Consider the following 12,338-nt stretch of genomic DNA (forward strand, 5'->3'; position numbering starts at 1 on the left):
TAGGAAAGGAGCCAGTAGATAGGGAGAGACTGAAGATAAGTGAGATAGTGGGGATGATAGAGGGACAGTCTGCTGGAGAAGGGATAGAATGTGTATGTGTCTGTGTGTGTGTGTGTGTGTGTGTGTGTGTGTGTGTGTGTGTGTGTGTGAGAGAGAGAGAGAGAGAGAGAGAGAGGGAGGGAGGGAGGGAGAAAGAGAGAGATTATGTGTACCATTAGAGGAAAGGACCTGAAGTCAGGAAGACTCATATTTCTGAGTTCAAATGTGGCCTCAGACACTTACTGGCTGTGTGACCCTGGGCAAGTCAATTAGTGACTTGTAAAATGAGCTAGAAAAAGAAATGGCAAACCATTCCAATATCTCTGTTAAGAATACCCCTAGAAGGTCATGAAGAGTTGGATATGACCAGAAACAACTGAACAACATATACAAATATGTGTGTATGCATATATATACACACATATCTACATAAATATATAATATATGAAGTATCCATACTCCTCATAAAACATACACATAAACAAATATATGAATATGGATGTATACACACACATCTTGTTAGTACATACTGGTCTGCTCATCTCCCCTATCAGATTGGGAGCTCCTCCAGGGCAGGGGCTCTGTTTTTCTTTTTTTCCTTTCTTTCACCAGAACTTTGATGTTTTGTTCTTTCAATCTTTCTAGAATCCCAAAGACTCACCACTACCGCTTGTGATTAACCCAGAAGTCAAAGAGAACAAACCCACACATTAGCCTGAAGGTGTGTCTTATTCCACACTTTGAGTCCATACTCACCCAGCTTCACCATCAGTAACACTCCTCAAGCTCAGGTCTGACTCAATCAACTCCATGGACTCCCTAGTCTTTCCAGGGTCAAATATGAACTCCACTGTTTTGTATTTAAAGTCCTTCGCAAGCTGGCTCCAAACTACCCTTCTAGACGCATTAAACAGACCCTCCAATCTGCCTGCTGCACTTGCTATCTCCCATGCCTGCTTCCCACTCCCTCCCCCTTCTCTCTGACACTTACCAGCTGTGTGACCTTGGCAAGTCACTTAACCTCTACCTGCCTCAGGGTCTCAACTACAAAATGAGGAAAATGGCACCTACCTTGCTAGGTTGTTGTGACCATGAAATAACGTAAGCACTTTGCAAATATTAAATCACTATATAAATTCCTCATTATTCCTCAATAAATTCCTCATATGCATTTTGGTTTATTTTCCACTTAACAGCATTTCATATTTTCCAATTACATGTAAAGAAAGTTTTCAACATTCACTTTTATAAGATTTTAAGTTCCAAATTTTTTCTCCCTTCTCTCCCCCCTCCCCAAGACAACAAACAATCTGATATAGGTTATACACGTATAAGCACATTAAACATATTTCCACATTAGTCATGTTGTGAAAGAAGAATCAGAATAAAACAGAAAAACCAGGAGAAAGATACAACAGAAAAAAAGTGAAAATACTCTGCTTCAATCTGCATTTAGACTCCATAGTTCTTTCTCTGGGTGTGGATAGTAGTTTCTATCATGAGTCCTTTGAAATTGTCTTAGATCATTGTATTGCTGAGAAGAGCTAACTCTATCAAAGTTGATCATTGCACTTTGTTGCTGTTGGTGTCTACAATGTTTCTCCTGGTTCTGTTCACTTCACTAAGCATCAGTTCATGCATGTCTTTCCAGGTATTGCTGAAACCATCTTGTTGGTTATCTCTTTCTTTCTTTTTTTTTTTTTTTAGTGAGGCGATTGGAGTTAAGTGACTTGCCCAGAGTCACACAGCTAGGAAGTATTATGTGTCTGAGGCTGGATTTGAACTCAGGTCCTCCTGACTCCAGGGCCTGTGCTCTATCCACTGTGCCACCTAGCTGCCCCCTTGTTTGTCATTTCTTATCACACAACAGTATTCCATCTCAAACACACACCGCAATTCCACAGTGGATGGGCATCCCCTCAATTTCCAATTTGTTACCACAGGAAAAAAAAAAGGCTGCTATAAATATTTTTGTACATGTGGATCCTTTTCCCTTTTTTACGATCTCTTTGGAATACAGACCTAGTAGTGGTATTGCTTGACCAAAGGATATTGCATATTTTTATACCCTTTGGGCATAGTTCCAAATTGCTCTCCAGAATGGTTGGATCAATTCACAATTCCACCAACCAATGCATTATGTTCCAATTTTCCCATATCTTCTCCAACATTTATCATTTTCTTTTTCTGTTATATCAGCCAATCTGATAGGTGTGAGATGGCACCTTAGAATTGTTTTAATTTTCATCTCTCTAATCAACAGTGATTTACAACATTTTTATATGACTATAGATAGCTTTAATTTCTTCCTCTGAAAACTGCCTGTTCATATCCTTTCACTATTTATCAATTGGGGAATGACTTGAATTCTTATATATTTGACTCAGTTCTCTATATATTTAAAAATGAGGTCTTTATCAGAAACACTGGCTGTAAAAATTATTCCCCAACTTTCTGCTTTCCTTCTAATCTTGGTTGCATTGGCTTTGTTTGTGCAAGAACTTTTTAATTTAATGTAATCAAAATTAGCCATTTTGCATTTCATAAATGTTCTCTGTCTTGTTTGGTCATAAATTCTTCCCTTCTCCATAGAGAACCATCCTCCAACTGATTGGCTCTTTGTTTCTTTCTAGTTCCTTTCTGTTAGGAAAAGGGCTGCTATAAATATTTTTGTACATTTGGGTGTTCTCCTTCTGTCTTTGATCTTCTTGGGGTATTGCCTAACAATGCTTATTATTACTGGTCAAAAGGTAAGCACAGAGGAATGATCTTAGCAGAATTCCAAAAAGTTTTCCGGAATGGCTACATCAATTTAGCACTCCACCAACAATGTATTAGTGTGACTGTCTTCTCAAAGACACGTCAATCATTACTATGTTTTTATTAATTTATTTTGATTTATCAACAATCACTTCCATATGCTTTTGAGTTTAAATTTTTTCTCCCCCTTCATCCCCACCACCCTCCCCAAGACAGCACACAATCTGATACAGGCTATACATATCCCATCAAACATATTTTCACATTAGTGATGTTGCAAGTAAGAATTAGAACCAATAGGAGGAACCACCAGAAAAAGGAAACAAAACTCAACAGAAGAGGAAAAAAAATTGCAAATAGTATGCTTTGATCTGCATTCAAATTCCATAGTTCTTTCTTTGGATGTGAATAGCATTTTCCATCACGAGGCCCCTGGAGATGTCTTAGATCCTTGTATTGCTGGGAAGGGTTAAGTTTATCAATATTAGTCATCACACAACATGGATGTTATTGTGTACAATGTTCTCTTGGTTGTACTCACTTCACTCAACATCAGACCGTACAAGTCTTTGCAGGTTTTTCTGAAGTCAGCCTCATCATCGTTTCTTATAGCCCAATAGTATTCCATTACATTCATACACCACAACTTGCTCAGCCATTCCCCAATTGATGGGCATCCTCTCAATTTCCAATTCTTTACCACCACAAAAAGAGCTGCTATGAATATTTTTGTACATGTGGGTCCTTTTCCCATTTGTATAATCTCTTTGGGATATAGTCCTAGAAGTGCTATTGCTGGGTCAAAGAGTATGCACATTTTTATAGACCTTTGGGTGTAGTTCCAAGTTGCTCTCCAAAATGGTTGGATCATTTCATAACTCCACCAACAATGCATTAGTGTTCCAATTTCCCCACGTCTATTCCAACATTTATCATTTTCTTGTTTTGTCATGTTGGCCATTCTGATAGGTGTGATGTGGTACCTCAGAGTTGTTTTGATTTGCATTTCTCTAATCAACAGTGATTTAGAGCATCTTTTCATATGACTATAGATAATCATTACCATTTTTGCTTGTCATCTTTGCCAACCTGATGGGTTTCAGGTGAAATATTAAGAGTTGTCTTCATCTGTATTTCTTGTCATTAGTGACTTGGAGTATTAGTTGTTGATAGTTTGGATTTATTTTGAAAATTTCCTGTTTGTATTCTCTGTCTACTTAATCTACTGAGGAATGGCTCTGGTTCTCATGTATTTGTTTGTGTCACAGAATCAGGAAACAACCTCAGCCTGCCACCATGTAGCCCAACCCACACATGAAAAGAACCAACTCTCTATGTATCCTGAATGTCAGACTTTTCTCAGAGATACCTGAGGCAGATTTCCCCCCAAATTAATCGTTTCTTTTCCTACTCTAACTACATTGATGCTGTTCCTTTGTAAACTTTTCAATTTAATGTAACGTATATTGACAATTTTATCTTCTGGTCTGCTGATAAACCATTAACTAAAGGCTCCGGGAGGAGGGAATGTACAACGCAGTTTCCAGCTTAATCTGCATTAATAACATTTTCTTCATCACTTGATGAAGTCTGTCCAGTCAAGCACACAATAAATCAAGCCCTGATTTGCAGTGTTTTCAGATTTCCAAAGTGCCTGAGACGCCTCCAGCAAGGCCCTGCCTTTATCTTTGCTTTAGCTAGGAATTCTAGCCATACCTATAGCAATTCCTTCACCTTACAGATGAGGAAACTGAGGCCCAGAAATGCAGAAGAGGCAGAGCTGAGACTGAAACTCCAGGTCCAGGCCTGAGCCCAGTCCCCTCTGAACTGCTTCTTTTCTGTTGTTCAACGCATGAGTCCTAGAACCATGGAGCTGGAGGGTCACCCTTCTTTTCTCAGGGACTCAGTTTCCCCCTGTGTAAAGTGGAGGGAGACTCTATGCTGAGACCCAATGGAGTGGGATTCCCTTTATTCCAGAAAACCTCCTGAGGCTAAGAAAGGCAGGGATAGATCACATCCTAGATAGGGGCAGGGCCAAGACTCAGGGCCAGAGCAAGGCAGCCCTCGGGGCCATGCTGAAGAGTAGGAACGTGGGTGACAAACTGCTGGGCAGGGATTTCTTCACTGGGCAATAGTTTGGAAGCTTAGCTTCTGTCCTGGAGGAACCTGAGCCCAATCTGCCGCCTTGCTTCCTCCAGGATATCTGCCAAGAGCTCACTCTCTGCCAGGGGCATCACAGGGCTCTCCTTCAGGCCTAGGGAAGGAAGGAGGATCATGAGCAGGGCAAGCCCGGCTCTCCCAGCATGCTGCAGGAGGTGGGAGTGTCAGGGACCCCACGAGAGGCCTCCGTCCTTGTCATCCCGGGGGCTTCCCCAGCTCACCCTGCAGCAGACACTGCCGCACATGCTGGGCTTCATAGACCATGCCGATGGAATTGATGAAATTGAACATCTCCGTGTCTGCCACCTCGGGCAACGGGAACTGGGAGCTCTTCCCATTCACCACCAGCTCGGTGGGGCACCACATGGTGAAAGGGATCTGGGAGGAGAGAGCGGCCTCAGCAAGAGGTCACACACTCACCTTCCCGCACTGTCCCAGGCCTACTGCCCCCTGGCAACAGGCCGTGGGTGACCCTGGGGCCCAGGCTGCTCTCACCTCTGCCTTGCCCTTGGTTCCAAACACCGTCAATGAGTTGGACAGCTTAGTGGTGATGCTAGAGGTGAAGGAGGCCTGGAGCCCACCAGGGTATTGCAGGACGACTGTCACTGTGTCGTCCACGCCTGGCAGGACACACCACTGGTCAGCCGGGAGGTGGCATCGCTCCCCACACTTTAATCCCTCACTAGCACCCAGCAGCCAAGCTTTGGGGGAGCCCCCCCCAAGCCTCGGGAGACCCCGAATTCTTCCCCCCTACCGTTGTCACGGAGCAGCCCCACGGCGTGGATCTTCTCAGGCCGCCGGCCCCCGCCCACCATGGAGATGTGCTGGACGCAGTAGATCCCCAGGTCCAGCAGCCCGCCCCCCGCCTGGGCCCAGTCCGTGGAGCGATCCAGAAACCCGTCAAGTTCAAAGCCAAAGTCCACGCGGACCAGACGCACCTCCCCGAGGGTGCCCTGGGACAGCAGAGCCCGCAGCGCCTCGGTGGCGGGGAAGAACCGCGTCCAGATGGCCTGCAGGGCAAGCGGGATGGGGGCAGAGCCCGCTGGGGCCCAGCACTCCGGGAAGGCCCCTCGGCGCTGCAGACTCTCACCCCGCACCCCTCCCACACTGCAACTCCCCTGAGGGCTCGGCCCCGGGAGGGACTGCGGCTGTCGTTGCGGACTTCCACCACCGGGAGGCGCCGGTAGGCGCCGCTCTCACCTCCATCAGGAAGAGGCCGCGAGCCCGCGCGGCCGCCACCATCTCCCGGACCTCGGCGGCAGTGACCCCGAGAGGCTTCTCACACAGGACCGGCTTGCCCGCCGCCAGGCACTGCAGGACAGCGCCCAGGTGCTGCGGGTGCTGAGGGCTGACGTACACCACGTCTGCGGACGGGCCAGAGCCTGAGGGGCGGGGTCGAGGCAGAGGCCCCGCCCCCCAAGACGATCCTGCCGCTGAGGCTCCGCCCCCAGGACTATCGTCCTTGCTGAGGCCCCGCCCCCCAAGGCGATCCTGCCGCTGAGGCTCCGCCCCCAGGAGGATCCTCTCGCTGAGGCCCCGCCCCCCACGGCGATCCTGCCGCTGAGGCCACGCCCCTCCCGCTGGGTCTCCGCCCCCTAGAACGTCCCCCGCCTTCCGAGCCCCGCCCCGCTGCTCTCCCTCCTGCAGTCCCTAGAGGTCCCTGGGCTCGGGTCTCACCCACGTCTGGGTCCTTCATCAGTTCTTCGTAAGAGCCATAGGACTTGGGGATTTCGTGCCTTCGGGCGAAGTCCTGGGCCCGGCCCAGGTCTCTGGCGGCCACGGCTGCTATCTAGGGCCAGAGACCCCTTTCAGAGCCCACCCAGACTCAGAGCTAGGGCGCTCCCTAGCGGTCTCGGCTAGCCCAGTCACAGCTTCCGGGCCGATTGGAGCCCAGAGCCGACCCCGGTTCCCTTCCCCCAGCCCCGTCTACCGAAGCGATCCCAGCGCCTCCCCTCCCTAGCCACGCTCCCCGGGGGTCTTGGGCGAGCCCAGCCCCTCCTGTGGGCGATCCCGGCTCCCCTCCCCCAGCCCCAGCCTCCCTCCGTCCACTCTGTGGGGACCTAGGCTTCCCCACGTCTAGCCTCCCCCTGGAAGCCAGGCGTCCCCTCTGGCGTCGAGAGGCGGCGGGACCTGATGCTCGGAGCGGGGCAGGCTCCTCAGGGCGGTGGCGAAGTCATGGGAGATGAGGCCGGCGGACAGTATCCCCCAGCGCAGAACCTTCTCCATCTCTGCGGTTCCCTCGCGGTTTCTGGACTACCACCCCTCGATCCCTGCCTCTCGGAGGCTGCTTATTGGCTGACTTTGGTATCCCCTCCCTCCCCGAAGACTGAAGGTCGGTCGTGTTATCAGCCAGCCTTTGGTCCCAGGAGAGCCACAAACACTCCCGAGGCCAGAGACTCACAGAGCTCAGACGGAGAAAAAGACGCTCAGGAACCCAGAGAGTTTCCCAGGAGCCTGGGGGCAGCGAGGCCTGGCGAGAGGCGCACGTCCTAAATTCCCTGACGAGGACTGCCCCTCGACGGGAGCCCCCTCCAGCTGCCACCGGCCGGGGATCGTCTCCCGACTTCTCTTTCCTCCTCGTCCCTCGTGTGCGGTTTGCACGCTTATTCTTCACCTCTGACCTCGCCAGGCCACCCCAGCCCACCCTCCAATAGAAGTCGGCCGATGGAGGGGCTGATTCCAATCCAGCCGGAGGCTTCTTTGCCAGGCTTGGCTCCAGACTTTCCTGGACTTCTTTGAAAGCCTGTGCTCACAAGTCTGTGGTTCTCCTCCTTCCTCCTGGGGCTCCTCCCGGGGCAGGCCTCCTCTCCTCCCCTTCTCCTTGGCTGAGCTCCTGCTGTCCCTCTGCCGAATGGACTTCACTCCCAGACCCCTCTTCACGGGCATCCCCCAGGCACTTTACCTGGGCCCCTTCCCTCCGTGCTATCTTTCCAAGGAGAGAGGAGTGGGAGTGGCCCTTATCACCTGCGCTTGGAGGACTTCCAAAGCTCTCCCTCCAGCCTGGGCTCCCCCCTCTCACCTGCCTGCTGGACATGTCCCACAGCATGGATGCCCCAGACGGTCTCTAGTCCTACCTGAGGGCTGCTCATGCCCATTTCCCCCAAACCTGCTCAGTTCATCGGGGATGTTGGGACCTGCAGTGCTCCCCTGGACATTTTCTCTGTCACCTTTCACCTCCAAGGCCCTACCTATAGTGTTCGAATCAGCGTCCTCTGGCTCCCCTGCTCCCTCTACCCCTTCACCTCATCCTGGGCAGGGCCTCTTGGTACTCCCATGGTCTTCCTCCACCCTTCAGCTCACCCAAGCCAAAACCACAGTGCCTGGCACACAGTAGGTGCTCAGTGCTTTTTGGCTTGAAATGCTTGTAGAACAGGACCCTTCAGACCACAGGATAGATGGGCCCCATATCTGAAGTTAAGCCCCACCTCTGCCAACTGCTGGGCCTAATAGCTGGGTAGCCCCTGTCTACAGGGCTCTAAGAACAGGGAGCTCACCCCTTCCCCAGGCAGTTCTTCCTTCTTTTGACCCTCTTGGGCCAAACCAAACCTTCAAAGCCCTCCCCCACCTGCCCAGCTTTCCAATCCCATTGGAAGATCATGTGGCCTAAGGCTGTTCTTCCCCAGCCTCCTACAATGTTTTTTGGGGGGGTGGGCGAAGCAATCAAGGTTAAGTGACTTGCCCAGGGTCACACAGCTAGTAAGTATCATGTCTGAGACTGGATTTGAACTCAAGTCCTCCTGACTCCAGGGCTTGTGCTCTATCCACTGGGCCACCTAGCTGCTCCCACCCCGCAGCCTCCTACAGAATGCTCCTCAGGGCCTTCCTATCCTGGAGGCCCAGTTCTGACTGTTCTCCGGATTCTCCAGAGGTCTATCGTACCTAACTTTTCTAATGTTCTATTCACCTCCTTAATTTCTTTCTTGTTTATTTTGTGGTTAGATTTATCTAGTTCAGAGAGGGGGAGGTTGAGGTCCCCCACTAGTATAGTTTTACTGTCTCTTTCTTCCTGCAACTCCCTGAACTTCTCCTCTAAGAATCTGGGTGTTATACCATTTTACTTCATTGTCTATGGTGCCTTTTAGCAGGATATAGTTTCCTTCCTTACCTCTTTTGATAAGATCTATTTTTGCTTTTGCTTTGTCTGAGATCAGGATTGCTACCCCTGCTTTTTTTACTTCAGCTGAAGCATAATATATTCTGCTCCAGCCTTTTACCTTTACCCTGTGTGTGTCACTCTTTTTCAAATGTGTTTCCTGTAAACAACATATTGTAGGATTATGGTTTTTAATCCATTCTGCTATACACTTCCTTTTCATGGGAGAGTTCATCCCATTCACATTCACAGTTATGATTACTATCTGTGTCTTTTTCTCTATCCTTTCCCTCCCCCATTTATGCTTTTCTTTCTCCTTTCTCCTTCCCCCTTCACTAGTGTTTTGCTTTTGACCACTACCTCCTTCAGTCCCACCTCCCTTCTATTATCCCTTTCCCCTTTCTTCCCCTTTCCCCTTACTGCTTTTTCCCTCCCTTCTATCCCCCCTCCCTTTTCTTTCCCCTTTTCCCTCCTACTGCCTATAGTGCAAGTTAGATTTCTATACCTAACTGACTATGTTATTCCCTTCTTGAGCCAAATCTGATGAGAGTAAGGTTCAAACAATGCTCATCCCCCTTCCTTCTTTACCTCTGCTCTAATAGGTTTTCGTGTCTTTTCCTGTAATGTAATTTACCCTTGTCTGCCTCCTCCTTTCTCAGTACATTTTCTTAGCTCAGACTAATCCACTTACTTGGATCCACTTAACCCACCTGATTAAATTTTTTTTCTCATTACATCAGTGTCAACTTATATCCACCCCCTTTATGTATACTCCTTTAACATGGTATAATAACAATACAGTTCTGAAGAGTTGTAAGTGTCATATTCCCTTGTAGGGATGTGAACATTTTGCCCTTATTAACAATATATTGTATCTTTCTGTCCCATTTACCTTTTTATGTCTCTCTTGAATCTTGTACTTGAAGGTCATATTTTTTGTTGAGCTCTGGTCTTTTTATCAGGAAGGTTTGGAAATCCCCTATTTTGTTGAATATCCATCTCCTTCCCTGAAAAATCACGCTCATTTTCACTGGGTAGTTAATCCTTGGCTGAGTTCAAAGCTCCTTTGCCTTAAGGAATATCATGTTCCATGCCCTATGGTCTTTTAATGTAGAGGCTGCAAGGTCCTATGTAATCCTGACTATGGTTCTATGATATTTAAATTGATTCTTTCTGGCTGCTTGCAGTAATTTCTCTTTAATCTGGAGAATTTTGGAATTAATTTTGGAATTTAGCTATTATATTCCTTGGCATTTTCAATTTGGGATCTCTTTCAGGTGGGGAGCGGTGGATTCTTTCTATAGTTATATTACCTTCTGGTTCTATTGCTCAATGATATTGTCCAGGCTCTTTTTTTCATCATGACTTTCAGGTAAGCCTATAATTTTTAAATTGTCTCTGCTGGATCGATTTTCCAGGTCAGTTGTTTTACCCATGAGGTATTTTACGTTTTCATCTATTTTTTTCATTTTTTTGTTTCTGTTTGACTGATTCTTGCTCTCTCATAGAGCCATTAGTTTCCATTTGTTCAATTCTAATTTTTAACATATTGTTTTCTTCTGTTAGATTTTGTACTTTCTTCTCCAATTAGTCAATTGTATTGTTAAGGGATTTGTTTTCTTCAGTGTACTTTTTTCCAGTTGGTCAATTGTTCTTTTTAAGGACTCCTCCACCTCTCTCATTTGACTTTTAAAATCCTCTTGAGCTCTTCTAAGAAGGCCTTTTGGGCTTCAGACCAGTTCATATTCCCTTTTGATGTTGCAGATGTGGGTTTGATGACAATGTTGTCCTCTTCAGAATTTCTGTCTTGATCTTCACTCTTCTCATAATACGAATCTGTTGTATGTTTCTTTTTACTCATGGTGTTTCTTTATTCCCTGGTCTTTAAAGAGATTATGGTCTCCTGCTGGGGAGCAGAGGGCACTGACCCAAGCTTCTTGTGTTGGGAGCCTAAGTCTTGGTCACTGGCTTTGGGAGCTGGGGCCTCTTATGTTGGTAGTTGGAGGCTGTAGGGTTCTGGAGCTTACCTGGTGTTGGACTGGAATCAGCAAGGCTGGAACTTTCGGGCAATTCTAGGTTGCCTGCTTTTCCTTTCCTTTAGCTTTGCTCAGCTCCTTTTAGATGGGTGCTGCAGGGTGTTTATCTGCCTGGGGCCCCTTGCAATGCTGCCTCCCTTAGTTCTGTTGAGGCACTGGGAGACTTCTTTGCTGTAGAATGCTGAGGCACCTGGTGGTTTTCTGAGCTGGTTTCCACCGGTTCCCCTGCCCTCACTGAGGCACTCGGAGGTCCAGCTGTTGGTGTTTGCCTGCTCGACCACCTGGGCTTTGGGATCTCCTCCTGGTTGGCAGTTGGAGGCTGTAGGGTTCTGACAGCTTACATGGTGTTGGGCTGGAATCAACAAGGCTGGAATTTTTGGGCAACTCTAGGTTGCTTTCTTCAGCTCCTTTCGGAAGAATGCTGCTGGGTGCTTATCCACCTGGGGCCCTTTGTGGTGCTCCTTCCCTTATTTTTGCTGAGGCACTGGGAAACCCATCTGCTGTAGAATGCCAAGGCACCAGAATCTCCTCCTGGTGTGCTAAAGTGGGTCTTTCCACTAGCTGGCTGGGTGACTTCTGGTTCCAAACTGTTCCCCTTCCCCCGGGGTAAAAGGGGCCTTTCCCATTAATCCCTCTAGCTACCTGGTCTACTGCACTGCTGTACCCCATCTTCTTCTGGTTCAGCTGTTCCTGGGTTTTATCTGGGGTGATATTTTCTGGGTTTTCAGAAGTTAATAGGGGAGGGTGAGAACGACTACGTTTTTTACTCCGCCATCTTGGCTCCTGGAAGCAGAAATCCACTGCTCTCCAGATTCTCAAGGTCTCTGATGAGCCAAGAGACGAGGCTGATGACCAAAGACTGCAGAAACCCAAGCTGCCTCCTTTGGCTGTGACATCAACCAAAGATAACAGAGTCAAGGAGACGCCCTGAGACAAGCACAGAAACTGTTGAGCAGCCAAACCTAGGAACTTCCTGGTCCTCCAGGCCCAGCCTTCCTTGTCCCAAGTTGTGCCCTTTTCTGGACTCCTCCAAGCTGGAAACATGTCCAGAACGTAGGGAGGCCTCCAACCAATGGCCAGTGGGTCCCTTCTGACAAAAACAGAGACAAAGAGAGCAAGCCAGCCAGAGAGACAGAAACAGCCAGCCAGAGAGACAGAGAGCTAGCCAAGCAGAAAGAGACAGTGAGCCAGCCAGCCAGAGACAGACAGAGAGATAGAGACAGCTAGCCAGAGAGTCAGAGAACCAGCCA

The 12,338-nt window shown here is 48.2% G+C and overlaps 1 protein-coding gene across 1 annotated transcript; it reads right to left on the reverse strand.

The window, feature by feature from the left end:
- Positions 1-3,825: 3,825 nt before the first annotated feature.
- Positions 3,826-7,185, reverse strand: DHDH (dihydrodiol dehydrogenase). Its single transcript, XM_027859321.1, has 7 exons — positions 7,090-7,185; positions 6,637-6,748; positions 6,160-6,341; positions 5,714-5,969; positions 5,455-5,579; positions 5,181-5,337; positions 3,826-5,053 (listed from the first exon to the last, which is right to left on the reverse strand). Exons 1-7 carry the CDS (start codon positions 7,183-7,185, stop codon positions 4,944-4,946), a joined length of 1,038 nt encoding a protein of 345 aa, XP_027715122.1. The 3' UTR covers positions 3,826-4,943.
- Between the last annotated feature and the right edge of the window lie 5,153 nt (positions 7,186-12,338).

The sequence above is a fragment of the Vombatus ursinus genome, unplaced genomic scaffold (genome assembly GCF_900497805.2).
Source record: "Vombatus ursinus unplaced genomic scaffold, bare-nosed wombat genome assembly UNPS02014165.1, whole genome shotgun sequence".
Lineage (NCBI taxonomy): Eukaryota > Metazoa > Chordata > Mammalia > Diprotodontia > Vombatidae > Vombatus > Vombatus ursinus.